At 48.1% G+C, this 27,650-nt stretch overlaps 1 protein-coding gene and 1 long non-coding RNA gene across 11 annotated transcripts in view; both read right to left on the bottom strand.

Annotated features, from left to right (window-relative positions):
- Positions 1–5: 5 nt before the first annotated feature.
- supt20 (SPT20 homolog, SAGA complex component) lies at positions 6–14,215 on the bottom strand. Of its 10 annotated transcripts, none has more exons than XM_035433583.1 (24): positions 14,051–14,215; positions 13,244–13,334; positions 13,063–13,098; positions 12,515–12,640; positions 11,977–12,103; positions 11,627–11,730; positions 11,181–11,297; positions 11,028–11,081; positions 10,231–10,370; positions 8,765–8,921; positions 8,572–8,631; positions 8,146–8,217; positions 7,842–8,011; positions 7,673–7,705; positions 7,106–7,262; positions 6,670–6,775; positions 6,354–6,509; positions 5,751–6,036; positions 5,181–5,314; positions 4,778–4,836; positions 4,553–4,669; positions 4,004–4,106; positions 2,758–2,867; positions 6–1,085 (listed from the first exon to the last, which is right to left on the bottom strand). In XM_035433583.1, the coding sequence occupies exons 2-24, from the start codon at positions 13,244–13,246 to the stop codon at positions 939–941; spliced, it is 2,574 nt and encodes an 857-aa protein (XP_035289474.1). In that variant the 5' UTR covers positions 13,247–13,334; positions 14,051–14,215; the 3' UTR covers positions 6–938. The 10 variants fall into 10 exon arrangements, with proteins under 10 accessions (XP_035289474.1, XP_035289471.1, XP_035289472.1 ...); XM_035433580.1 differs by having other exon boundaries at positions 7–1,085; positions 5,181–5,317; positions 14,051–14,214; XM_035433581.1 differs by having other exon boundaries at positions 7–1,085; positions 4,778–4,833; positions 5,181–5,317; positions 14,051–14,214.
- A 5,492-nt stretch (positions 14,216–19,707) lies between these two features.
- LOC118236406 overlaps positions 19,708–27,650 on the bottom strand; it is a 47,991-nt gene continuing 40,048 nt past the window's right edge. The window contains exon 3 of the long non-coding RNA XR_004767030.1: positions 19,708–19,809. This is a non-coding gene — a long non-coding RNA (uncharacterized LOC118236406). The remainder of the gene's footprint in view (positions 19,810–27,650) is intronic.

The following is a 27,650-nucleotide window of genomic DNA, read 5'->3' as shown; positions in this document are numbered from 1 at the left end:
CCCCCCCCCCCTCCCTCCACACCTGATTTCATATGAATGTACAGTACACAAATCCCTGTTGAGTACGACATCGTTTTAAAACGTGCTGGATTAAAAACGCACGTGCGTTCTTGAAATTCACCCTTCGTCGGTCGACGGCGGTAGCTAAATCGCCCGCCGTCGCCGGGCCGCGTTTCCAAGGCCCTTTAAGCTCTCCCTCTGCGAAGCCGCGAGGAGGAAGTCGGTGGGGCGCAGCAGGCGCCCAAACGCTCCTCTGCGGAGGGTTCGAAAGCAGACGCGGCACGAGGAACACCTTTGGCAGGCCAAAATCCTGAACACACATTCATGCGGACTCCGCCATTGTGTGTGGAGTCCTGTTTCTAAAAGCCTTGCGCATTTCCACACCTGAATACTGGGACATCAACCCAGAAGACCTCCTTCGAGTTCCTCAGAAGGCACAACCCTAGAGTCAGTAAGCACAACAGCAGTAGTCTCTGCTGGTCTTGGAGCGCCAGAGATGTTTCTGGGTAGTTTGACTAGTTTGGTACCCCAACTTAACGGTTAGTAATGAAAGGCAGTACATGGTCATCTGCACAGAGGAAACCTAAAAACTGTTCAGAATGGGTGCAGTTATGAGTTTGGGTGAAACTACAACCATACAACTCCTCTGGTGCTCCAGGACCAAGTTTGCCCGATTCTGCCTTACAGAGAATAACCTTGGCGTCCAAAATGACGAGCCTCATTCGGACCTGCCCTCGTCACCAACTGTCATGTATCTTTTTAAATGTATTTAAAAAAAAAAAAAAACAAAACAAAAAAACAGTCTTTTGAACTCTCGAGGTGGCGTATTAAGTGTGGACACCGGAGTACAGTATCGATAGGTCTCTTTGTTTTTTAACCGGGGGGTAAGGGGATCCGCGTGGCAGGGGCGAACCATGGTCTACCGGGCCGGCATCCCCTCACGATTTGGGCAGGGGCTGCGGGGTGCTCCGCTTCCGCTTACTTCTTGGCTGGCTGGCGGAATGTTGCCGTGGCGGCGCCGGACCCTGCGCCGCTGCCCCCGCCATAGCCATTTGCTGCTGCATTTGGTGCTGCAAGAATTGCAACTGCAATGTGGGGGAAAAGGGGTGGGGGGAGGGGCCACAGAGAAAACAGGAAGTGAGCCTCGTCACACAGGTGCGTCCAATGAGCCTTAACCGTAAAACAGGAAGTGTGTGCAATAAGCGTCTGGGGTTAGTAGAAGCGAGAGGGGGGGGTGCATTGCTAACTGGGTTAGGGGGTTGGACTAGGGGTAGGGTAGAGTTAGGGTTAAGGGTTGGAGTAGGGGTAAGGTTAAGGGTATGGTTTGGGGTATGAGTAGATTTTAGGGTAGGGTTTTGGGGAATGAGTAGGCTTTAGGGTTGGGCCAGGGTGTAAGGTTACAGTAGCATTTGGGGAGGGATTAGTGTTTTGGTGGTTGGAGCATTTGGGGTAAGTTTTAAGGGTAAGGCTGAGGGTAGCGTTTGGGGTAGGAGCATGTTTAGGGTAGAGTCAAGGGTAGGAGTAGGCTTTAGGGTGGGAGTAGGGTTACGGTGGGGTCTGGGGTCATTTTTAGGGTAGGCTTAGGGTTAAGGGTAGGAGTAGCGTTAGGGTGGGGTTTGGGGTCATTTTTAGGGTAGGCTTAGGGTTAAGGGTAGGAGTTAGGGTTACGGTGGGGTCTGGGGTCATTTTTAGGGTAGGCTTAGGGTTAAGGGTAGGAGTTAGGGTCAGCAGTAAGGGGAGCGGGGGATTTGCGGGTGGCCCTTGCAGAAATGGACATACAGGTTTGCACACATTACAGACATGAGCGAACAGTCAAGCAGCACCAGTGGCACAGGAATCTGCAAACGGCACTAATCTGCCTTTCTTTCGTTCTTTTCCATAGCTCGGCTACATTGCTACCGTATGACGTTATGCTGCGCAAATGCTTTTTCCACACTCATGCTCTGTGTTTTTAAGGTGGTGGAGGAGGGGGGGGGGTGCAGAGATTTCAGTAAGTCAGCAACTTCCACTTGGTGCTCAGCCAGTCAGGGCTTCATACGGGTTAGCGTCCATATGGGTGGGGGGGGGGGGAGTGCTGCAGCTTAAGAAAAGGGGTTTGAGGGTGGGGGAATAAAAAATAACAAGTTTGACAGAAATAATAACACCATGCATGTGCGAGTATCTGTGTGAAAAGTGATCAGGTAGAGCGTCCGGCGTCGGAGCCTCTGTCAAGCGATGCCGTTCGAAAGCGCCGTTACCACGGCGATAAACCAGCCAATGACCTGGGGTCACATGCACCGGGTGGGAGGAGTCAGGACAGAAGCGATTAGTCTCATATATGGATGTGCCACAAGCACTACTTGAAAGCTTGATTTAAAAAATAAGAACAACAATGATAAATAAAAAAGGATGGAATGGGTTTGTGTGGTAAAAGTGAGAAAATTCCGTGCTCCCCATGAACATTAATTCCTTCACGATTCTTCACCCGAGAGAGCTTTTGGCTTCCAAACACATATAGATACACATGTGTTAAAAGAACAATGAAGAAACCATAACAAACAACGAAATATAAACGGGGTAAAACAAGAGAAAACCCCCAAAACTAAAACCTGAGATAATTTTTTTTTAAACACCCAAATAATTTAGATTTACTGCAGAATTATTTTTTTTTTAAGCAGTTTTTTGTTTTAGAGAGAGATTTGTTTTCTTTTTTTTGGGTTTGTGGAGCACAGAATTTGTGCTTGGCATGTGAGGGTCAGACTGAAGTTGCTGGATTACTTGGATCTGTGGCTGGTGCTGTTGGTGTGGTAAGCCCTGGGGGAGGTGGAGCCTCGATGGTGGAAGACTGGGCCCAGGCCTGTCCAGGCCACAGCCCAGCTGGGATAGCACTACGTGGGGGGGGGGGGGGGGGGGGGACAGGGGACAGGGGGTCATGAAGGAAGAGTCACAGGGAGAGCACATAGGACAGGGTGACAGAGGAGAGGAGGTGGAGGAGAGGAGGAGGAGGAGGTTGAGGTTACAGTAAAAAAAAAAAAAAAAAAAGGCGGGAAAATGGGGGGAAAAAAACAGAAGTACAGAAACGAAGGGATAGTGAAGCGGAACAAAAGAGGGAGAGGAAGGTGGAGGTCAGAGGTCACCTATTAGAAACTACAAAAAAAGAACAAACTCATCTACAGTTACATCGGCTAATGAATTAGTAAGAAAAGCTACGAGACTACGGGGGGAGGGGGGGGTGAAGGGTGGTGGTGGTGGTGGAAGAGACACATCTATATTAGCATGATCTGCGTGATTAGTGTCTGTTAGTACCTCTGTGGAACCAATTCGTGACAATGTCCTGGATGTGTTGATTGAATGGGGAATTAAATTTTTTTTGTTAAAAAAGCTAAGAAATATTAAAGGCTTTCGTGGTCTAAAGCAGCCTCTGTCACATGGCAACCGTTTGTGGTGAGGGGGGGAAAGGGGGCGGGGCCACAGACACACCCGCGGTGTCATCGCGTGCGCAAGTAATGGGCTCATTGTCATAAAGCTGGCTCAAAAGTAGGAGGAGCTAATCTAGGATCAGCTATCCACTTCCTGTATCCCAATCTCACGCATTACCGGGCTAAAGGACTAGTCCTACGTGCTTGATTAGGCATGTCCACTGGAAGAAGCTTTGTGAACACAGGCCACTGAGTTAGCAGCACACTCTTGGAGATCAGTTTAAGGTTTTAGCTCATAATGGATAAGGTTAGGATACGGACCAGAGAACACTGATCCTAGATCAGCTCCACTCCTGCACGGAGACACTTCATGGATGAGCCCCGTGAAGTTAGCCTGCGTCCCACACAATGTGTGCTCTAGAGTGGTCACGTTCTAGAGTGGCCACATTCTAGAGCGGTCACATTCTAGACTGGCCACATTCTAGAGCGGCCGGGCCATGTTCTACAGTGGTCACATTCTAGAGCAGTCACATTCCAGAGTGACCACGTTCTGTAGTGGTCACATTCCAGAGCGGTTGTGTTCTAGAGCGGTCGTGTATCCATACCTGCGGCCTGAGGGGACATGAACCCGCCCATTCCGGTCAGGTTAATTACCGCCGTCTGCTGGCTCCCCAGGGCCTGGTCCGGCCCGCCCATGCCCTGGTCCACCTGGAGGGGGAGGTAGAGAGAAGGAACCTCAGTCTCTGTACCCTTGTTTTCAAACACCAAAATCCTGACTGTGACTATCATATCGTCTCTACAGCAAGGCTCACTGACCCTGCGTTTTTTTTGTTTTTAGATAGTTTAAAATTTTTTTTATTTTTATTATTTGATCAATTAAAACAGTTAACTCCCCTCACCTGGGTTCTTGGGGCTGAAATGGTTACTTGATTCCAACCCACAAGTCACCAAGAAGGGTCATTTGTGACCTCAGGACTAACTTTAATTTCCTTCTAACTGCAGTAAATCTAAGCCATTATCCCGGTTTTGCGTGAGACTGAGGGAAGATGTGGGAAGTGAACCTGAGGTAACCAACAACACTAAATCTCAGCAGGACCAGGACTCTTGCTCTATAGTATCTGTGCACGTGTGTGCTTATTTTCATGTGTGCTCACCGTCTCCCCCTGCTGCTGGGGGCTGGAAGTGGCCGACTGGCTGTTCTGCTGCTGTGGGGAGAACTGGGACAGCTGCTGCTGCTGCAGAGAGTTAAAGATCAGGGGTCCGGAGGGAAGCTGAGGAGGAGGAGAAGGAAGATGAGGAGTCACAGAGGTGCAGGCGAAGAGGCCACGCCCCTTTTGCATGCTGACATCACATCGCTCCTCAGGAGAGGCTCCTCTTACCTGGAGGAGGTTCAAGGGTCGCAGTCCTGAGGAGTTATTCAGACCAAAGGGGCTCCCTGCTTCAGGACAACAAGAAACACAAGAGGATCGACACAGAAAAAAATATCTTAATTCTCTTAATCTTCTACATGTATAGTCACTCTTTCTACAGTTCTGGACCAGGTCTTTCGCCAAAGAGATCCAAAATTTCAGTAAAGAGATCCAACTCCCCCCCCCAAATTATATCAAAAATAAATAAACAAATAGGCACTGACATCAAATCTGGGGGCAGCCACGTAGGGTGTCTTGGGTAATTGGCTAGCTTCTCCCAGGGAGGGAGTCAGCCAATGGGGAAAGAGTGAAAAGAAGCAGCTGTGTGACATCACTCTTTTCCAGAGGAGAGTTTGGGGGGTGGGCAGGTTACCTGCTTGTGCTGTGGGCTGCATGGTGGGGAGGGCCCCGGACATCAGACCTCCTCCGGGCAGGATCCCGCTCAGGTTCAGAGCACCAGGGCTGCAGCCCAACATCGGGTTCGAGCCACTCATCAGAGCCTGGGGACTGCTGTACACGTACACACACACGCACACGCACACGCACACGCACACGCACACAAACACAGGTCATGAACACAGCTTTGCCTTTTAGCAGCAAAGCTGTTGAGCACGAACTGCTTGAGTGTCCAGCTAATTCAAACGACTAACATAGACTAACGAGTTTTGGAACTCCTGGCTGGTGCTGTGGTCTCCAAAGTTCAACATGCAAAATCTAGAGTCCGTAATGAAAATATGACATGGATCTGCTCATAATTAGTTGCTATGGAACTAATTATACCAACTCATAATTAGTTGCTATGGAAACAGTCAATTAAGTGAAGTTGGTGTAGTCCACACGCACGAAAACTGAAAGTTACCGAGTAACGCTTTCGTATTTTTGGGGGAGCTGGGCCCGGTTTTGACGTAACCGGGGCGTAACCGGGGGCGACGGGCGCGCTCACCAGACGGAGCCCACCACGTTGATGATGTTGAGCCCGGCGGGGCTGGCCATGACCTGGGAGGACGAGGTGCCGGTGGTGATGGAGCTGGCCATGGTGGGCAGCGGAATGGTCATGACGGGCAGGGTCTGGCTGAGCGCCATCTGCTGCTGGGCGAAGGGCGCCAGCAGGGCCGGCTGGGGCCCCACCGCCGGGTCCTGGGGGGTGGGCGTGGCCGCCTGCGCGTCCGGCGGGTGGGGCGTGGAGCAGGGCGTGTTCGTGGGCGTGGGGGGCTTGGGGGTCCCCGATCCTGAGGGAGAGAGGGGGGGAGAGAGAGACAGACAGTTGACAAACATGTCAAAGGTCAGAAAAGATCAATACCGTATGTTTTTAGATAAACTCCAAAGTTGATGTCATTATGAGAATATGCTTTCAACTTCCAAACTTCTCTACCGGAAGTGTGTCCACTATCTTGTGAAGACGTTTCATGGTTCTCAACTTGCCAGCGATTGGTCAGTTGTGTCCACGTCATTAAGAAAACAAATGAAGGTCGGGGATGCAACTGCGCTTTCTCAGAGAGAGATGTCAGGGGGTGTGGCTGTGGGCGGAGCCTAAGGCCATACTCACTCTGTGAGGAGCCAATGGGAGACACCGCTGCAGGCGACAGCAGGCCGGATTGGCTCAGCTCCATGGAGTGCTTCCGGGACAGCGATTGGCTCTTGGAGGGGGGCGGAGTCGTGCACTTGAGGTGACCCGTCGTCGGCGGCGAGCTGAAGGGGTTACCTGCGCCACAGGTAAGGAGGAAGGAGGCGGAGTCAGGAGGGGACTACGCTACAATTCACTCGCAGCCAAGCGGTTTAGCTGAGGAGGTGCAGAAGAGTCACTGTGACTGGCCAGTGTACCCGAGGAGCCGCTGAAGAGAGAAAGCGATTGGCCGGTTTACCTGAGGAGCTGTTGCCGGGCCCCGTTGGCAGTTTAATGGGAGGCGGCCTGTGTTTAACTCCCTTCCCCAACACTGAGGACTGAACCAGCGGGGAGAAACCGTCAGCCTGCGCCACACAGGAGACAGAACGCACAATCGCAAACAACCGTTAAATGGCTGCCGTCACCCTATTCCCCACCACAGACACCATCTCAACAGCAGTGGTTCCCAAACCGTGGGTCGAGTGGGCGTTGAGGTGGGTAGCAAGATCACAAATGACACATTTTTATTATTTACACAATACTTTTCAGCAACACGTACACCAATCAAATTAAACATGACATTCACTGAACTATTTCAAGTATTGTTTTGACATTACTGTCTGCAAAAAGGTTCCTTGTTGAATATGGAAGGACCCTTCTTAATTATTTTCTGTCAGGCAGCCGTCGGGTCAGACCTGGGTAACGGGCGTCGGCCCGGACGAGGCCCTCACCTCCAGCTCCCTCCCGGGGGAGGCGTGCCCCCCCTGCACCGCCGCGCTCCCAGAATTGTGGGACATCTTCACGGGACACTTCACGTCCCGCTCGTACACCTCTTTGTACTGGTTCAGGAACCTGTGGCCCCCACCCCCACAGAAAGGCACGGATTATTAACAGGAAGCAGAGGAGAAATGCACTCCAGTTAGCAATGTTAGATTTCTCCTTTATCCCTTTAAGGTGTGAGGTCACAGATATGTGACTAGAATGTTCTCAACTGAAAATTCTAATGCTGATGTCAGAATCACTACTGGTAACTGAAAGCAGTGGAGTTCTAGAACACTGACTTAGAATGCTGAAAAAGAACATTCCAAAAAACCCACTCCTTCAAAGGGATAATCAGGAGACACTGATTTTCAGTCACACCCTAAATGTCTATGGGGCCACAAACTCAGATTTATTGCTTAATACAGTCTCTAACCCTCTTGGGCGATGAATTATGTTATTATAGTACTGTATTATCATATAGTATTTGACGATGACCTCACCTGTCAGCATCAATCTTTGAACCAATCAGAAAGCTGATGGAGGAAAAAAATAAAAATAAAGTGAGCAACAAGTTTAGTTCTCAGCGCAGGGTTTCCACATTTCACCAGCATTTTGAGAGTTAAATATTTCACACTGTATGTCAGACAGTGACGGGATGGGGGTGCTTACGGTGGGTGAATGAGGTGCAGGTCGTTGGGGTCCTCCTCAGATTTGGGGTCTTTGGCGCTGTATATCTTCCCGTAGACCAGGGGGTCCCCCACCGACTGATAGATGGACACCCGGGTCTTCTGAAACTGTCCGCCCACTTCACATTCAAACAGGTAGTCATCCTTCACTTCCTGTGAGGGGGGAGGAGGAAGGGGCTCAGAGCTCACACCAATGGGTCACATGCTCACGTCCCAATATACTCAAAATACCAAACAACCCAGGGACTGAAGGGTAAGGCGAGCTCCACCCGTCCCAGGACACCCACCTGAGCAGGCCAGACGACGGGCTGAGAATCCTCCAACTTCACCGATTTCTCCACCACGGCGTACTGCTCCACCTGGAAACAGAGACAGAGAGAGCGTCTAACCCCCCATTTTAGAGACCCAGAGAGACTGAGAGAGAGGATCTCTCATCTCCCAGCATACACACCCAGAGAGAAAGAGAGAGAGTCCATCTAATCCCTCAGTTTACAGACCCAGAGAGACAGAGAGAGAGAGAGAGAGTCCATCTAATCCCTCAGTTTACAGACCGAGAGAGAGAGAGAGTCCACCTAAACCCCCATCTTACAGACCCAGAGAAACACAGGCTTACAGGAAAGAGTGATGAGGTGGGAAAGAGAGATATAGAAGGGATGAAAGGAAGAGAAACAACCAGTAAAAGAGGGACAGAAGAGATGGAGAGAGAGACTCACATTGACTTCAGCAGGGGCAGTGAGCTGGCAGCTGTTCTGTCTCCACGTGTCCACACACTGCTGCAGAGAAACAGCAGGCGATCAGTGTGTGTGTGTGTGTGTGTGTGTACATGCATGAGTGTGTGTGTGTGTGTGTGTGTGTGTGTGTGCGTGTGTGTATGTGCAGGGTTGCCCCAGCAGGAGGTGCTCTTACGCTCCCGGCCTTGGAGATCTTCAGGTCGATGGAGGGAGGCGCTCTCCTCTCCTTCCTCCTCTGCAGGTAGTCGAGGAGGCGCAGCTGTGGGGGGGTGGGGAAATGCGCCAGCTCCTGCTGCCTGTTCAGAGCCGCCCTCGAGTGCCTCTTAAAACACCTGGGGGGGGGGGGGGGCGGGGAGGACGGTGGGGGGGGGGGGGGGGGGGGCAGAACAGGCTTGTGACTTAACTAGCATTTAGCACACACCCGAGTGACTTACAATGCAAACACAAGGCTGAAGACCAAACTGTCCTAGTGACCCAGCAGATTCAAGAAGTGCACTCGGCCGACAACTTGTCAATGGACGCCTCCCTGTTGATTAGATTGCTATGGTAACAGCAGGATTTACCATTTACCCAGAACACACCCTTCCTTTTTATGACTATGACCTCATCGCTTCCGTGCACTGCAAACACGTTTTAAGGACCCACTGGAGTTGCAGACCTTTTTCAACAACCAGCACATTTGAGAAAAACTAAAAGTGGAGGCTACAGTTGTGCAGAATAGCTGAGGTTAAATAAAGTTTTTTTTTCCCCCACACAGCCAGACGGCCAGCCGAGCCCATCGCCGGACAGAGGAGCCAGACGGTTACCGTGGCTCAGCGCGGCGCCAAAAATACACCCGTGACCAAATCAACGGCCCTGTCCCGCTTTCCAACGGCCCCGTGGAGATAAGCGCGCGGCGAAGCATTCCGTTCCCCCCCCTCGTTAGTCGCCGAGCTAGCTAGCTTGGCACGCGTACTTTCCGCTACGAGCCTCATTTTAGCGGTATTTAGCGGTACTGTGCGAGCTCCCCACACAGGGGCGTGTGTTTTCCCAGTTTGATAGATGATGGCGGATTCTTCGGTTAGACGAGACGGGAGCGTTTCCAAAAAAACTGCCACTCCCACACAAAACCGCTCGCTCACTCTCGCTGGCACGCAAACGCACCGTTGTGTAAGACCGTAATTTTTAAAAATGTGATTTAAATATGATTACGCGACGTATTTCAACAGCATTACAGTTTACTTGGAATATACCTTCATCCATCCTGTGACCTGTCATGGTCTGCTTATAGCCACACTATAAAAGTTTTCCATGCTAATTTTATCACTGTACACCCTGGCAAATCATCACAATGGCTTCCCACAGGCACACACACACAAAGCACGCACACATATACAGGCACACACAGGCAGACACAGACACACACATACCCACCCACACGTCACATGGCTACTAGTCAGACATTATTGCCACACAGTTGCGGTACAAATCAATGAAAAAATGCAACTGTGTACATATTTTTTTTTTTTTTGCTGTTCACACCACAAATATCTGAACTATGTCACATACGAGGGCGGGGTGGGGGGGTGGGGTCTGAATTGGACCACTTGTAGCTGCGGACTGAATCTAACCCAAGCGTAAAAAATAAAATGGCCGACTCACCGCTTCATAGAGCGGGTGTTCATCTTCTGCTTGTTGTAGAGCAGGCGATTGGCAGTGCAGGTCACAGAGAGGGAGGGCTCCAGGCACAGGGGCTCAGCGGTGGCCAAGATCAACTGGCTCTCCAGCTGCAGCTTGTCGTCCTGCGGGAACGCATTCAGGAAGTGGTGAGAGAACGGTGCTCATGGGAAATGTAGTCCAAAAATCCTGGAGGTCGTGGACTACATTTGAACCAGAGCCAGACTTGAGAAACAGAGCTGCGCAATGCCTTGTCAATCAAGTGAGCACCGAGGCGCGGCATAAATCAAGTCGGGTGTCTCTCACCACTTCCAGCACTTTTCCACACATCACGGCGCATTTTAATCCGGCAAAGACGTGCATTTCAGACCTGCCCTAACACGAGGGATTATCAGAGCCAGGCGATGTTAAGCGCTCTGCGAGATATCGCCTCAGGCACCCCTCGTGAAGACACTTGAGCAGTTTGCATCTGACGAGAGTACCCTTCGCAGACACACTCAGATCAGCATTTTAAACAAACTGAAGGTCATGCTGACAGAAGAATCTGACAAGATTGATCGCCAGCCAAAGAGGTGCGCTGCTTGCCAATAAAAGTCAGCAGCAGTTGGAAATCTTTAGAAATTTTTTTTCTATTCAGACAGTTGTCATTTTCTGCTGGAACACAGATAAGACTGATTGACTTGTTGATTTGAGCAGCCCTGCTGTAGATGAAAAGGGGGGGGGGGGGACTCTTCTTTAGAGAAAGCATTCCCATTGGTCGAGGCGAGGCAAGCCTCTCGTACCTGTGTCCACTTGTGATGGTCGCTGGTCAGAGCGTGGATGTCGCAGATCAGGGTCTGAGGAGAACAGAAAAAAGGGGGGAAAGGGTCAAAACGAGGAGTCTGCTCATTTTGTTTTTTTTTTTCGGATCGGAAAGCGGACCCGCTGGCACTCACCTGCATGGTGGGCCGCAGCAGGATGTGCTGGCTCTGGTACGTCGGCATCTTGGCGTTCGCGGACCGCCGGAAGTCCCTGACCTCGGCGATGACGCAGCCGCAGTGGAAGATGTTCACCTGGGGCGGGCGTGGCCGGAGAACAGGTGAGATGAGTCACAGGTAGAGAAGAGGAACACACTGCACTCAGTCAGTCTGACAAGATGGCGGGAATCCTTCCATTCGACCCCACGGGAGGTTTTTTCTCCCCCAAAAAAAACCCTCTCACACTGAATACAGAGCACACTCGCCTCCATTGCTTTGCCGGTCTGAACTGATTTCATATTTTTAGGTGAAAGCAAAGACCGGCACACCCTGCCCACGAGCTCTCCGCAACCCGACAAGCACCGAGGAGCCGCGTCCCGGTAAAAGGAACGTTCCGGTAAATTCCGGAGCGTCAGCACGCTCACCTGCGCCTTCTCCAGCAGGTCCACCAGGATGGGGGGCAGCTCCTCGGCGTCCAGGTACTCCAGGAGCTCCGCCTCCTCGTAGGGAAGCCGGATGGTCTCGGAGTCTGAGCGGGACGAAAAGAAAGGCTTCCGTTTCACTTCGGGGAGAAACGCTGGAGGAAACCGCTCGGCTGGGCTTCAGAGAGACCCGATTTGCATACGGCAGGTTCTGCACTGCACCATGGGTAATAACATCAAGGAGTGCACTTTTGTATTGAGCCCTTCTGAAAGCGAATACACAAATATTCAGGAGGCACCAACTAAACCGCAGTGTGTGGACTACGGGGGGGGGGGGGGGGGTCGGGTCTCACCAGATCCATTCTTCCCCCGGAGCATCAGCGAGTAGCCCTCATTCCCCGGGTACAGGTTGACCACCAGGCACGACACCGCCTCCTGGGAGACCAGCTTCTCCAGCAGATTGACATTTCTCCTCAGTTTCTAAAGGTGACGTTAAAAACAACAACACTCAAATAAATCCAAAAAGTCAGACAGTCGAGCAATAAACAAGAGCAGCAGTACAAGAGACCTCTCTTTTGAATCATTATTATTATTTAGATCTGGGGTCCTCAACCCTGGCCCTGGGGGTGACAGAAATGCTCCTGACCTTTGCTCCACTGAAACCTATAACTACAAAACTGCAATTACTTTAATTAATAATGTTTAATGAATGCAGGTGACCATGTGCTGCGGGTGTTTTACCATTCAGAATATTCGTGCTTAAGACTTTTATTTATGCATCAAAATCTTGTGATCAAGCTCAGATGGAACAAAAACCAGGAAATGTCGCCAGCACGCCAGGAAACCCTGGTTTAGATAATTTCTACAGAGGGCCAGAGTTCAACGCCTTACCTTTAATTCGGGTTCCTTCTCGCACTCCTCCTGGGACAGCTCATAGAGCTTCTGGTAGAGAGACTTCCTCCCGCTGGAAGAGCCTCTTCTCTTGGGCGGCCGCTGGCGAGCGCTTTCCACGATATACTGAACGGGGAAAAAAATGCAAAATCGACAGAATTGACTGACAGCTCTGCCGGAAAATTCCAGCTAAGACCAGCTGGGCTTCGAATCTGGTTTAAACTGTATTTTTGACACTTCCAACTGGTCATAGCTGGTCTGTGGCCGGTCAAAACTGGTCTCTAGTGGGCCAAAGGTGGTAGAGTAAGCTGGTGGTCAAACTGGGGAATGAGCTGACTATAGGTTAGGCAGCTGGTGAACAGCTGCTTGACCAGCTGAAAGTGTCAAAAATGAATCTTAAACCAGCTTGACCAATTTCGGCCGGTTTAATCTGGAATTTTCAGCAGGAAAGACTTTACAAAAGATTAAATATAACAACTCGCAGCCAACTGCATGCATGACCGCGCTTCTCTCAATAGATAACTTCTAAAGGCAAAAAAAACCCCTACCTCAGCCCGATCCAAGGCAGCCTCCAAAATGTGTTGCTGAGAAAAACGATGAAATGAGTAATTATGGTGCATCATCGCCAATGATGTGTACTATGTACTGTAAGCACACCATCATATGTTCTCCTTGAATGTCAACACCTCCAAGTAAAGGAAAAGTTTGACAGCACTATCACCGTCTTACCATTGTGGTCCACCGCCGGTCGCCTCGCTGACAGTTGCAGATTCTGTCGTTATCCCGACGCGCCAACCTCCATCAGTCAACCACTCAATGCCTGCAGGTGCCAAGGCCACATCTTCCGTTACCGTGGATCGGTGCAGATCGGTGTCCTTCGCGACGCAACTAACCTAGCACGATTCATGTTCCCAAAGCAGACTTCAGCGCGACACTACACATAAGCCGATTTCATTCAAGAACGATGCATCTCAAAAAATTATTCATCTGGAGATCACTCGCAGGGGAAGGGGTGGGATCTCTTAAGAGTCGCCCGCGAGCTCCGTCCTGGTGGAATGTTGTGCGGCCCGTGCATTACAGTGACATACCAAACATTAGCCAATGAGCAAGCTAATACGTGTGTCACGGTCATTCATTTTATTTAGCAACAACACTTCGACAAAGTCGTGCATTCAGTAATCAAATTAAGTTTACAGCCCACTAAAGTTACAACAAACTAAAGGAAATGCTTGGTATTGCATACACAGCACTGAAGAAATCTATCTGGTTAACTTAATGGGGAGATTGAATACTAGCTAGTTAGTTATCGGAAGCCATCGAGTTAGAAAATTAAGTTATCTTAATTTAACTATCTTACTAGGTAACTGATCACTGTATATACGAAGACTGCGAAACTCGAAGTGACCGTAGTTGCAACCCTGTTAGCTTGGCAGCTAGCACATACAGCCTGATAAGTTTGTTAGCATTAGCTGACCAGCAAACCGGATTGCAGCGCAAATGCATTGAGCTTCTGTAGAACAACAATAAACGACTTGCCTTGTAAGGAGCAATAAAACGACTCGCATCATCGATGACTGTAAATCCCGGGAAAAGTGCATTAGTTTCGCAGGACAGTATTTCCAGCGCCTAACTGAATCTAACTCACAGCAGCCATTTTCTATGAGTGCAACAACAAAAAGTAAGCTTCCGCTATGCATTGTGGGCGGAACCCCAACGAGGCTTCTAGTGAAAACAGAACTGTGGCGTGTTCTAGGGATTCGCATGTTTTACAACAGTGTGGGTTTACCACCCGACCATGAGCGACCAAGCCGACCACAAATACACCAGATCTATCTATATTTATTGTTGCCCCATCATTAATTCATTCGTTCAGCAATACATCTGCTGTCTACTGTGCAAATGGTTATCAAAAAACCACCCACTACCATTTCTTATTGATTGAATTCTTCTTAGAATAACCCCACATTAATTTTTATTTTTGTTGACGGTTGTCAGCAATGCCAATAGTTTAACAAGATACTGATACTGATTTTATAAATGCCGATGGATAGTTGTCTGTATATTGTCACTAGAATAAATGAAAAAATGTTCAGACAATGTGCAGCTTTAGTATTTCCAATTAACATGTATTTTTTTTGGCTTGGTTGCCACTATATTGCACACTGTATGTGACATAAACACATACATATATTCAAGTGTTGTCTAAAACCACAGTATAAAAAGTCAATTCTGAGGACTGAAAATTGAACAAGTGTACATTGACTTCGGCCCCATCTGTTACTGTGATTGACAGGCTACCTCTACCACTGCTAATGTGCCGTGATCACCTGGGCACTTCACGGCAGCCATTTTGCATCAGAACCCTCACCGCCCATTAGAAGATTTGCTGAGGGAAGCACTCATTTTAATTATTTAATATGGAGAACGTATATATACGGCCCAGTTAAATTGGGAAGGATGTAAGAACACCCAGGATGTGTCAGAGGCCCCTAAGTGTACCCCACTTGGAAAGGGGCCACCGGTATGATCGCATGCTGGTTTGATGTCATGCATCTTCAGGGCACGTTACACGAGGCAGAACACTGCTGTGTGTGTGCGTGTGTGTGTGTGTGTGTGTGTGAGTGTGTGCGTGTGCGTGTGCGTGTGCGTGTGTGTGTGTGTATGTGTGTGTGTGAGTGTGTGCGTGAGCGTGTGTGTGTGTGTGTATGAGTGTGTGTGTGAGTGTGAGTGTGTGTGTGTATGTATGTGTGAGTGTGTGTGTGTGTGTGTGTGAGTGTGTGCGTGTGTGTATGTGTATGTGTGAGTGTGTGCGTGTGCATGTGGTCTCAGATCAAGGTGAGAGTCGCATCTCTTTTTGAAAGGGTAGAGAGGTGTTCATGTTCACCCTGGTATCCTGGCCCAAGAAAATGTCTTCCATGTTTGACCCTATATCTTGACGACACAATTCCTTGCACTCCCAACCCACTTTGATTACCCCAGGTCATCAGTTGACCTTCCTGGTTAAATAAAGGTTAGACAGAAACTTGTGTCGAGGAAACATTCTAAACATACGCATTTACTTGCCACACAGGTCATTCACATCTGGACAAAGGAAGCAAACGCTAGGGGGCACTGTGGGACCTAGTTAGGAAGCTGAAGTCGGATGCTTCAAATAAATAATAAAAACATCACCCCTCAAACTGTTCCCAGTTACATTTTCAGTGTTCAAACGCTGAGGAAACGTTAGAGGATGACAATGAACGATGCTATTTGGATTCACTGTCATAAATCCACAACAAATCAATTGTGAAGGCAGTTGTAATTCCGCGAAATGCTAAAAGGGCGCAAGGCACCACAGTACGCAATTTACAGCGTTGGTGATCCTGTGCGCCCCCCCCCCCCAATCCACCCACCCACCCACTCACCCATCCCTCCAAGGCACAAACAAATTATCAGCATATTTCCAGCTAATTTACTAATCTTTTCCAAACTGGTAGTCGGCAAAAAAAAGAAGAAAAAAAAAAAAAAAACCGACCACCCTGATTGGTCAAGGCAAGATAAATCACGCTCGCTATTTGTAGTCCAATGTGTTATCCTGTCAGGCCTCAGGCTCACCTGCATTGCTGACAGGAGCTTTGGCGGCGTCACCTTTCACCCTCCCAGGCGTCTTCATTCCGGAATCCCGGTCCTCCGGCTCTGACTCAGACCCGCTTGTGGGAAAAAGTCAGCGGCTCTGACAGAAGAACGGCCAGAGGCGGGGAAATTCCCGCTAATCTCCGCGGCATCTGGGCTTTGAGTTATCGGCTCAATCAAGCCGAGTACACGTCATCCGTTTTTTACCATTTACAATTTAGAACGAGACCGTACAGTAGGACGTGGGATCAAAACCAGAATTTGTTTTTTTTGTAAGTTATTGATCTAATTTAAACTTAGAATTTTAATGTGAATGAATGTGTGAATATGTGAATAAGTGCAGATATGCATGTAGGGGCACCATTTGGGAACCCCAATGTTTGTGAGAACTTTTCATGGAGCCCAAAATCCCTGGTGGCACCGCTCTATCATGTACTGTTGAATGCATGACTTGTTCATGAAGTCTTTTAAATTCATTGTGCAAAGGGTTGGTGGAGCCAGAGTGGAATTTCCATTTGCAAGTGGACAGTGAAGTTATGCTAATCTATTCCGTTCTGCTCTTTAACGAGGGCAAAGATGAGATCTACGGAGATTAGTCAAGATGAGTCACTTAAAGTCATGATTCATTTCTTTAATGAAGAAAACGTGTACAGTTTGATCTGGGGAAAAAAGAACTTCAATCTAGGGATTTCTGTGGCTATTTGTAGTGCCCCTGATGACAGTTCTTTTTGTGGAAGATTCTCTTAACAAGGGTGCGGGACAGAGAGGGAAGAGATTTGACAGGACAAGTCATCACCTCCTGACAGAAATCCCCTGACGCTGTTTATGTCTCCGAGTCGAACCTGCGCAGTTCTGCGCAGCTGGACAAGCCTGGGAGCAGCTACTACACAAACAGGAACAGTGCATCCTGTGCATTTAATGTTCTGATATTTTTTGGGGGACCCCAATCAGTCAGGGCCCATGGAATCGTCCTGACTGTCCCGTCCCTTATCGGCACTCCTGGCATTAACCAAGCAGCAGTGATATAGGAAAGCCTCCGTTATGATTGGTAGCTGGCCCCCTGGCGTTAACCAATCAGCAGTAATGTGGGAAAGCTTCTGATATGACTGGTAGCTGCCAGGGGCTCTGGTGGGTTGTGGGACTGCGTAGAACACAGCGCATTGCTTCGTAAAAGGAACTTTTCTTTTGTTCACTTTCCAGGAAAATGGCAGTCTTCATGGTGACCGCGGAACAGGACATGAACGTCTCCATGCAGCAAACCTTTTCAACTCACAGCGAACAACTGCGTGCGATTAAAAAGCATAATGCGGAACAGCTGGCTCTTTACGTAGTGAACATCCTGCTTTACTTCTGTGGTACTGTACTGCAAAAACAGAAAAAATTATAAAAATGCACGAAGGCAAATGTAACGGCAACATTTCGTGCACGGACAAAAGAAGGCAATCTGTTGACACCTGGATCTATGAATTATGACTTGGAATCTGCTTTTTGTTTTGACAGTTTCAAGGAGTGACTCTCCCCCCATCAAAGCCAGAGCAGTCTGTTTTCAATGAATTGTCCTTGTTCACACAGATAACATCATGAACGGCGCCAAAGAAGAACAGTTATTGTGTAGTTACAACATGGTAACAGAACACCATACATCATACACAGCAATGGTGCCAGGTAAACTCAGAAAAGCCTCAAACTGGCAACATTACATCTACAAACAAATCAAACCCATCCTTATTGTTTTAGTGTCAGTGTCACAATATACCTTCAAACCTCACTGGACTGTGAGTAACCATTGATTGAATGGGAGAGCAGTCTGTTGTGTTAGCGCCTGTAACGTTAGCACTTGCACTTCCTACCGAGCTCCTGTAGAGGGCAGCATCGAGCTGGCGGGAATCACCGGTCTGCGGTTCTGGAATTAATTCTCACGCCATTTCCTCAAAGGGGAACGACTTTTGCTAACACACCATTAATCCCGAGGATGACAAGAAAGACTAAAACTGTTCAAATCAATTATGGGAGCCGAGGAAGGAAGGACAGGAGGTGCATTAAGTCACATTTGTCTGAATTTATACGAGCAGTGTCAACCCAGGAGGCCTGACACTTTGACTACATAGCCTTTCTGGAGAAGTGACCTTTTGAGTCCTAGTAAAAGCAAGATTTAACCAAGCAAATGGCATAGTCTCCCTCTACCGCTCTCTCTTTGTGTATCTACCTATCTATAAATCTTTCTCTCTTTATCTCTCCACACACACACACACACATGCACGCTCACACACACACACAAACTGTTCAGTATGTCTGTTCTGTACTGAAGACAGGTAATAGAATCAAATCAACTTTCAGTTTTGTACCAACCCACAGTTCAGGGTAACTGTGATGCAAAGTGGCCAGATGTGCATCTTACATCTTCCCAGCCAAGATGGCAGACAGTCCATCAAGCGCTAATGTCATACAAATTAACTGTCCTTACTGGAGCATGCAGAGTCAGCGATTGGTTTGCCGCTCACACAAATGTGTGCAACATGACGTAAGGAAATGTTAAGGTTGGTCCAAAGAGATAATACGTAGAATGCGCAGAAAAAGGATGCGGACTACATTTATCTGAACTGGAGACAGGGAGAAAATATTTGGATTTTAGTCTACAGTGTCACTCCTCTAAAACAAACACTGTTGGCCTCATCATGGACAGATTTTTCAACTCAATAGAAAAAACAAGATGAACATTTAAAAATGACATTACCTGTTCCTGCCCTGTGCCTGGTTACACAGCGAAAATGGGGCCCACCGGGATGCATAAATAAACACATTAGAATAAACTTTTCAGTCAGGTTTTGCACGTGGTTATGATGAAGAGAATGCACCAACGCTGACCCACACTCTGATAAAGAGATGTGTGTAAAATAACATGATGACTTCGTAAACTAACCATATATGTGGTCATGTTTGCTAATAAATCATGTGAACGGTATGTTTTGGAAATAAACTTGATTAATTAAGCAAGCATATACCAAGACACCCTATCCAAAATAAATATTGTAAGGAATTGCACGTCTCATTTCAGTTGCGCTTAGGAAAGAGGAAATAATTCATAACAGTTTTCAAATGGTTTCACAAAACCAAAAAAAAAACAAAACCAAGCAACATGTGTGTATGAACGGTCTCTTATTCTCTCTTGTTTGGCTTTAGGATGACATAAGTGAGTTATGCCTAAACATGTCTCTTCATACCCAGAGTATCTTCTCTCTGTCGGTCAGGCTCGGCTTGACGTTAACCACAATCAGATGCCGAGGAGCCATTTTGGCTCACAGGGCCTGAACTCCGAACTCCGGTCCGTTCCGTCAGCTGTGGCGCTGCGTGAGTACAGTGAGCGAGCATGCTCAGGAGGGTGATCGCTTATTTCAGCTTTCTGTAGCGGAGAATGCATTCCCCCCCCCTCCCCATCTGCTTATTAACCTGGGTTCCCATGCTTGCGTGCGCTTCCCGCTTTAGCGATATTTAAATGTTGTGTTTCAAGCACAGGGTGTTGCCGTCACCATGCTGAAAAAAGCGGTCCGTTTCACTACATTCAGCCCGCCTCGTCCAATCAAATTGAGTCACGCCTGGGAAATGGTATGCTGTACTGGCACTGCCACAGACGGGAGGAAGACTCTTACCAGAGAAGCTGGACAGGGAGGAGAGCCTTTGAGTCCCTGTAAAAACAAAATTTAACCATGTTAGTATCATGCTTACCCCTCACACACACACACAAGCAGAGAGATGGGGGGGGGGGAGAAAGAGAAAGATAACACAGTGACAAGTTGCAGTGATATGGTCAAAAAAAATCCACAAGTTTTCAAAGGTGCTGATTCAAGTTTTATTCTTTATTTATTTGCTTTATTTTTCCAATATGTTTTATTGCACTGTGTGTTGCAAAACTATTATCACAAACCACAGGTGGGCCTTCCACAAAATACAGAACGGCCTTCAAGAACTGTTCACAACAAACAAACAAAGAAATCGACAGATGTTCAACAAGCTTTTGTTAAAGCTCGGTTCACCACAAGTCAGTTTAATAAAACGGGTACAACTCAAAATCCAAGACATTTTTTGGCCAACAGTGGCAAACAACACATCCACGGAAAACTGCAGATCCGTTTCAGAAATTTAGAACATTTCCGGTGCTCAGCAATTCTTCCAAATGACCTCATTCCAAAGAACTGGACAGGGACAATACGAAGGAGCCAGATGGTTTCATCAAAAAATTTGGGGTGCATGACTCAAAAGACGGCCTCTCCCAGAAGGGGACCTTCACCCCTGCAACGCTGGACGGGGAACACAGGAGCCGCGACGACGGAGAAGCTCGTAAATCGTGTGTGAATTACAGCAGTCAGTCAGGAATGAGGGGATCTGGGGGTGGGGGGGGTGGTCAGGGGGGTTTACTGAGGAGAGGGCAGTTAAAATAAGTTCAGATGTTGCTTTTGCAATTTTACATGTAATTTTGCAATATGTTTTTTCATTTTTTGCATGCCTGGGAAGCCAAAAGCAAGAAAGGAGGTTTAACATCAGAGGTGTTAAATTCTCACCTGATTACACATATACACCTGATTCCAGTACCAACCAAGGTCCTCAGCAAAGATTCTAGTTGCTGATTAGTAGAATCAGGTCAGGTGAGTAACCGCTTGGCTGGAAAGAAAGCCTGCACCCACACCGGCCCTTTATGAATAAGACTGAGGACTGGGGGGGGGGGGGGGGGTGCTCATTTCAATTAGTGGGGAACACCGGTGCACCATGAAATTTACTGGTCTCTGACTCCAATTTCTTACAACATGGCAGAGCCCACAGACTGCACTTTTTGGGCTTCAAATACGCCTTTAACCAAGCCCAGGAAGAGTCAGTGGGTTTCATCACAGTGACTTGGTCCATATCCCTAGTTTACCGGCTCACATTTTGAAATCAACACCTGCTACAGTTAATAACCGTTAGCGTTTGCCCCAACACGGACAAAAATGTAATCTATCACGGTTGATTTAACACCGAGCATATAGCTGAGTATCTGTATTGCCCTTCATTTATTGAATGCTGATTGATTGAGGCGGCTAAGAGTCTTGTGCAATGTGACCCCCGAGCTTTGTGCAGCGCGATGCTAACCTTCCCCCACAGCTGAGAGTCTTTTCCACACAGCAGGAGGACAGACAGTGATCGATAAGGCTAGTGCTGAGGGAATTTGGCTAATGGCGGTTTGAATACAGTTACAAGCAAACGGAATGATTCTTTCTTTTTTTTTTTTTGAATGACATAAGGTTCGGAAAACGTTTTCCTTCTCCGGGCTCATTCTTCTTCCTTAGAGCCGAGCCGTGACAGCGAACGCTTATCGTCAAAAGCGCTTTTCGGACTGACGAGCCGTCCGGAGGGCGAGAGACGTCGGGCATCGCTAGCTGCGAACCTGCGAATGCTATTTTGGCTCTCGGCCACATCCACGGGGTGCGGAAATTCGAACGCGCCGGAGGCCCACGAACACGGAGAGCGTCGTGAGATTATGGATATCGTGACAGTTGATGTTCCGCACGTTATTTCATTTTCGCCGTTTTCACAGGACATTCATTTTGGCCAACAGGGGGCAGTAGACCAACCCTTCGGAGCATTCCCTTTCCAGCGGTTCCCTTTCCTCTTTCCTCATGCCTGTAGGGCTGTATTCCCAAAAATCAGAGGTGGAAAAATCCACGTTCACAAAGTTAAAGTCCCCCCCCCCCCAGTATTTTGTTCCAGTCACCTGGATTTGCTTAATTGGCACAATTCTTCAGCCAGGAGGTAGAATCAATTAGCGAAATCAGCTGGTGGAGTTCATGGTTTAACTCCAGTCCGGGAGGGCCGCAGTGACTGCAGGTTTAACTAAATAGTCTAGGAAATGAGGTGTGTGTGTGTGTGTGGACTCTTAAACAATCAATTAATTAAATGAAGCACTCGAATGCGGGCACCCACCAAGAACTTCAGCTACTGCGGCCCTCCAGGACTTGGGTTTGGAGAGCTAAATGGACAGGGGAGCACCTGTATCGACCTAAAATGGTGCCCTAGTGGAACAACAGTCTAACATCCGTCCCTCAAGGACGACCACGGAAGGAGCCCCTGGAGAGAATACGATAGCCCTCGCGTTAAGGTTGGCTCCAGGCTCCAGACAAGGTGAAGGCCGAGGTGTAAGGTTGCCTTCGAGGCCGAAGGAGTCGGGGTGACTTTAGGGTCAGCGGGGAAGAGACGGATCTCAAATGGACTCTGAGCACAGCCAGGGGCCGTTTCGAGATAGAAGCTACGCACGCAAAAGAATTTTTAAAATTCTCTCTGCTCCTGGAAGAAATTTCTACAAGGACGCCCATTCATTTCATAGATGCTTTTGTTTTGAGATAAGACAGTAATTCTTAACCCTTTGAAGAGCAGGTTTTTTTGAAATGTTTTTTTTTTTTTTTTTCAGTATTCTAGAACTCTGTTGCTTTCAATCACCAGTAGTGATTGTGATATCAGCATGTTCAGTTACATAATTACATTTTTGTGGTTGTATCTGTTAAATGGTTAAATAATATAATAAATGGACAGTAGGAAAAATAAGAAAAATTACTAAGAATGCATCAAATCTTTTTTAAATTTCATTAAAACGACACGCTGTGGCAGGGGGAGGGAGTATATATTTTTCTAATAGTTACGTTCACATCGAAGCTGACGGAAGTTTTTCAGTTTCTGCGTTGGATTTGTACCTGGGATTAGTTCATTTCCTTTTATAAACACGCAAACTTGGAAAACCAGGCCTATTGCGCTCAAGTGCGGTGATATTTTTCTTTCTCCTTGTTCTGTTGAACCACAAGATTATCTCGATGTGATCCGCCAGCATTTAATCTTCCCTGGCAGACAAGCCTGTGTATTTTTAATGGACAGGATCAGTATAAAAAATAAAAAAAACCCCCAGAAAAACCAACATCAGGGCTCAATTGATTCCACACCAAAACGGCAAAGCCGTCTGGTGCGTTGCCATGAAAGAAAATATTTTATTTTAATTGTGAGCCAAGGTCAATTCAGATGTTTCCCTCCCACAAAAAAGTCTACATTTCTGCCACTGCAGTTTTTCCTGCATTGTCCATTTTTTCCCAATTCAAGCAATTTACCGTATGATAAGACCTTGGAAACAGGCTGAAGGGGAAACGTCATTAACATCAAATTCACCTTTTTTTCTTTAGTTTTTATTTTTTTCATCATATTCAACAGACATGCAACAGAATAGAACAGAACAGAAAGTACTGGCCATGCGACGTGGAAATTTGCCCTTATAAAAATGAAATAAAAATTCAGACAACGTTCGTCAGCAGGGAGACAGACAGCGCAAAAGCAAAAGGAACATTCCGTCATCAGGATCTTAATAAGAAATGTACAAAGGGGGGGTGGGGGTATTGATAGGAGGTGCTGTTGGGGGGGGGGGGGGTTCTGTTAAATATATGGCAAGGTGTGAAAATTTATTTCGACATCATCAAATAGCCATACGGTTATACAGGGGCTACGGGCGCAACTGTTCTGTTACGTCTGGGACTCAAACCAACAACATCCTGGTCGATCCCAATCCCCAGAGGGTATAGTGACTACAGACTACAGTTTACAGTTATATAGTACATTTCACACTAATGGAGTACCATTATGGACTCGCATGAAGTCTGTAAGAACTGAATTAACACTGGTGACTTTACCCCAGCAGCACAGCCAACAGCACAGCCTTACATCAGGCTAAGAGCACAGCCTTACATCTGACCAACAGCACAGCCAACAGCACAGCCAACAGCACAGCCAGCAGCACAGCCAACAGCACAGCCAACAGCACAGCCTTAAGTAGCTGCGTCAGACTGACAGCGCCAGGCCATGAGCCGCAAGCAGGAAAACTTCAATTTGTCTGGGGAGTCGAAGGGGTGAGTAAATTAGACAGGGCCGTGCAAGCAGTGGCCAGAGAGCAGGGGGAAGGTGTGTCAGCACACCAAGATGAACACATGTGGAGAGACCTTCAGCTGCGCGCGCGAGCCAGGATGTCAGATCGAATTCAAATCGCAGTGTCTGCGAAGACACAAAGCTAGTATTACTGTAACTGAGATGCTGGTTTCCAGGTTCGCAGGCTTGGCTCAGTCCTCGGCTAATTCGTACTCTGGTTCTTGATTATCAGTGAACTCGCACTAATGCTTCAGCGATGCTGATCTTTAATCGATGTTCTGGGACAGTCGTTTGCCAGGTCCGGCAGTATTGTTCATATTAATCAGGTGAATACGCTTCTGTTTATCCTGCACTATAAATAAGTGACTGGCAAATGAATGTAATGTAATACAGTTATATAACTATGATTCAACATTTTTATCCATGATGCATAAACCAGTGAAGGGGCTGAGTACACTGTAGTTGGAGACAGTATATTGTGTGTGTGTGTGTGTGTGTGGTGATGTGTTTTTTCCCCTCACAAATCTCCATGTGTAATAATAATAATGTCAATAAAATTGCGTGAATGTGTTTCAAATGATCAAACCTAATATGGCACATTGATATTTATGGGCACAGCTGGATGGTTTTCAATGGGAACCAGAACCAGACCAGTGACATCATAGAGCAGGCGACATGGTGCCAGCCATGACAGAGAGAGGGGGGAGGGGGAGAGAGAGAGAGAGAGAGAGAGAGAGGGGGGTGGGAAGAGAGAGAGAGATGGAGAGGGAGAGAGTTGGGACAGGGAAAAAGAGAGAGTGAGTGAGTGAGAGAGAGAAAGAGAGATTTGGGAGACGCTTTACATGAAAGCGTCTCCCAAATCGCTTTCATGACCCTTTACATGAAAAGACGATTCCTTACCAGGAACATCTTTTCCCACCTCTGGTTTAATATTTTTGTGAATTATGTAGAACAGTGGTGGGAGTGGGAATATCACATTTCAGAACTGACCTTTGAACTTCATAGTCCGGCGTAAGGCTTGCTCGTGATTGGCCCGGTGAATCTGGCGGGGGTTCAGGTCGGGGTCATCCGCGGTGACTCATCCTGTCCTCGGATCAGGAGGCACTTCACGTTCCGTTCTTCCCAGAGCGCACTTTGTCTCTGGTCTGTGAGTCACCCATGCCCCCGCCCCACCCACACCCCCGCCCCATGCCATTGTTCGGCCGGGACGGTTTATTTGGGGAGGCGCGGTGCTCCGTGGCAGCGCACGCACCGATTCGGCACACGCTCCTCAGCGCCACGGTTTCGCGCTTTATGAATTTCGCGCGAGGGGAAAAAAATAATAATTTAATTACAGCCGTCTGTAAACTAACGGCATGAGGCAGATATTTCCAGGAAAGTCCCCCCCCCCCCCCGAGCACTGCCCCTCCCCACTCGATCTCTTTCAGACGCAAACAGCAGCGACGCCTCAGGACACCAAGCGTTGAGACTCCACGCCGGAGACGGAGCTGATATTATTACGCCACGGCCGTTACAGATCATCAGCAGCATCATATGTTCCATCGGCTGGGCTGAGCACACAGGAGCCAGCCTGCAGTGGAGACAGGCAGCAGTGGAGACAGGCAGCAGGCTGCTCTGCACTGAGGGCCCCAGGGCTGTCAGAAACACTTACTCTGTGATGGATTAAAAAATACATACACTCACACAGACGCACAGGTGCACACACACACACACAGACACACACACACACAGACACAAGCAGACACACACACAGGAACAAACACACACAGACACATGCAGAGACACACACACACACACACACACACACAAAACACACACAGCCGTAGCAACCACTGTGGATTTCACCAGTAGGGTCTATACTCAGGAAGGTGAGTCAATTGACACTGTTCACACTCAATGATCTCAGAGCACAAAATCTAAATCCAATGCGACTTCCTGCAGTCTAGACCAGGGGGTGTCAAACTAAAGACCCGGAGAGCGGCAGTGTCTGCATGTCTGCGGTTCCCTCCAATCAGCAGCCAGTATTAGGCCCTGGAAACAAGGTGCCTGTGAACTTCGGCCAATCAATGACAAGCTAATCACTGTAGTGCTGAAACGCTCCAGACACTAAGGTCACTGCAGACGTCCAAGTACTGGGGTCCGACACTGCCGGTCTATGCCGGTGGCAGATTCTTTTGGATCGAGTTACTCCAGAACAATCGCTGCTTTTTTAAAATGGGGATCCAGGTATTTGACTATTACAACAATCTGCCCACAGGTGATGAGATGGGGGAGATCTGAACTGTACTCAACCTGCTTTATGGTACTAAACACAACATAGGACTTCATCGTGGTGCTGTGCAGTACCAGGACAATCGAGGGTAGCCTGTAATGGGGTAGATCTCCAGCGGGTTTCAACCATGAGCCACTGGGTGGCTCGTTCGGTTAAGGTACGACATCGTAGTGCATGGATGAGCCTCTGTAATGTGTAAACTCTGTACCTTTCTATGGTATTTAGACCTTGAGGCAAAGCTCACTTCGGCTCCAACAATGCTGGAAAGCATCCCTAATAAAAAGACTGCCATCAATAAAAACCCCACTGGAAGCAGATTTTCTCACCTGGGATAATAATAACAAGAAAATGGAAAACATTTTTTTTGAATGTTCTGGAAAATACATGCTTTTGTGCTTTTTAATTATTTATACAGCTGCCTCTTGTAAAATGCGATCCGAGTGGGCTTGCAGGACTGGGAAAAGACAGAAGCGCTGTCCTGAATTCCACGTCTTTTAGCAGACACGGTTCTCAGACGGTCCACAGCCGGGGTGGAGGAAGCCATTTTGTCACCCAGAGTTTCGATATCTTGGGATTAAGGCACCACACAGAGCTGCTCAGTAATCAGCGGCGACACTCAAGCTAATGAATTAAGTGAACGTTGACATTTAATTTAGCAACTTTTTGGACCTGTCCTATGCCCAAACAACGTGTGTGTGTGTGTGTGAGAGAGAAAGAGTATAGAATAAAAAGAAAACAGGTAGAGCTCTTTTAGTATCCCACATATAATGGTTATGCTAACCTGAGTAAGTCTGTGTACTTCTACTTACCTACCTACCTACACCCACACGCACACACACACACACACACACACACAAACACTTATCTACCTACACACACACGCAGCCACACACGCATGCATGAACACACACCCACCCACACACACACAGACACACCCACACATACATAGGCACACGAAAGCACACACCCACATACCCCCCCACACACACCCCCCCCCCCCACCTATCCCAAACAGTGCCTCAGAGGTCCCCCCCATCCTTTCAGAAACTCTCTCCAGCTCGCCCGCCGTCTCGCAGGAAAGACAGGACTGGAAGAAACGGCGCGGCTGGCGGTAATTAGCCATGGGAGACAGCAGCTGCTGAGGTGTTTACTGAGCGCGCTCACTGCCCGCCGGTGGAGGGTGACGTATGTACCCGTGCCTGTCCGTAACACGTCAGAACACTATCCAGTCACACAGACGCTTAAAAAAAAAAATCAATAACTGTACTGTTCTGTTCTTCCTTAAAAATACACACATCGTACCACTTGTGCACCATGTTGTGTATA

The sequence above is a fragment of the Anguilla anguilla genome, chromosome 9, assembly GCF_013347855.1.
Source record: "Anguilla anguilla isolate fAngAng1 chromosome 9, fAngAng1.pri, whole genome shotgun sequence".
Taxonomy (NCBI): Eukaryota; Metazoa; Chordata; class Actinopteri; order Anguilliformes; family Anguillidae; genus Anguilla; species Anguilla anguilla.
This window is presented reverse-complemented; position numbering and strand designations above follow the sequence as displayed.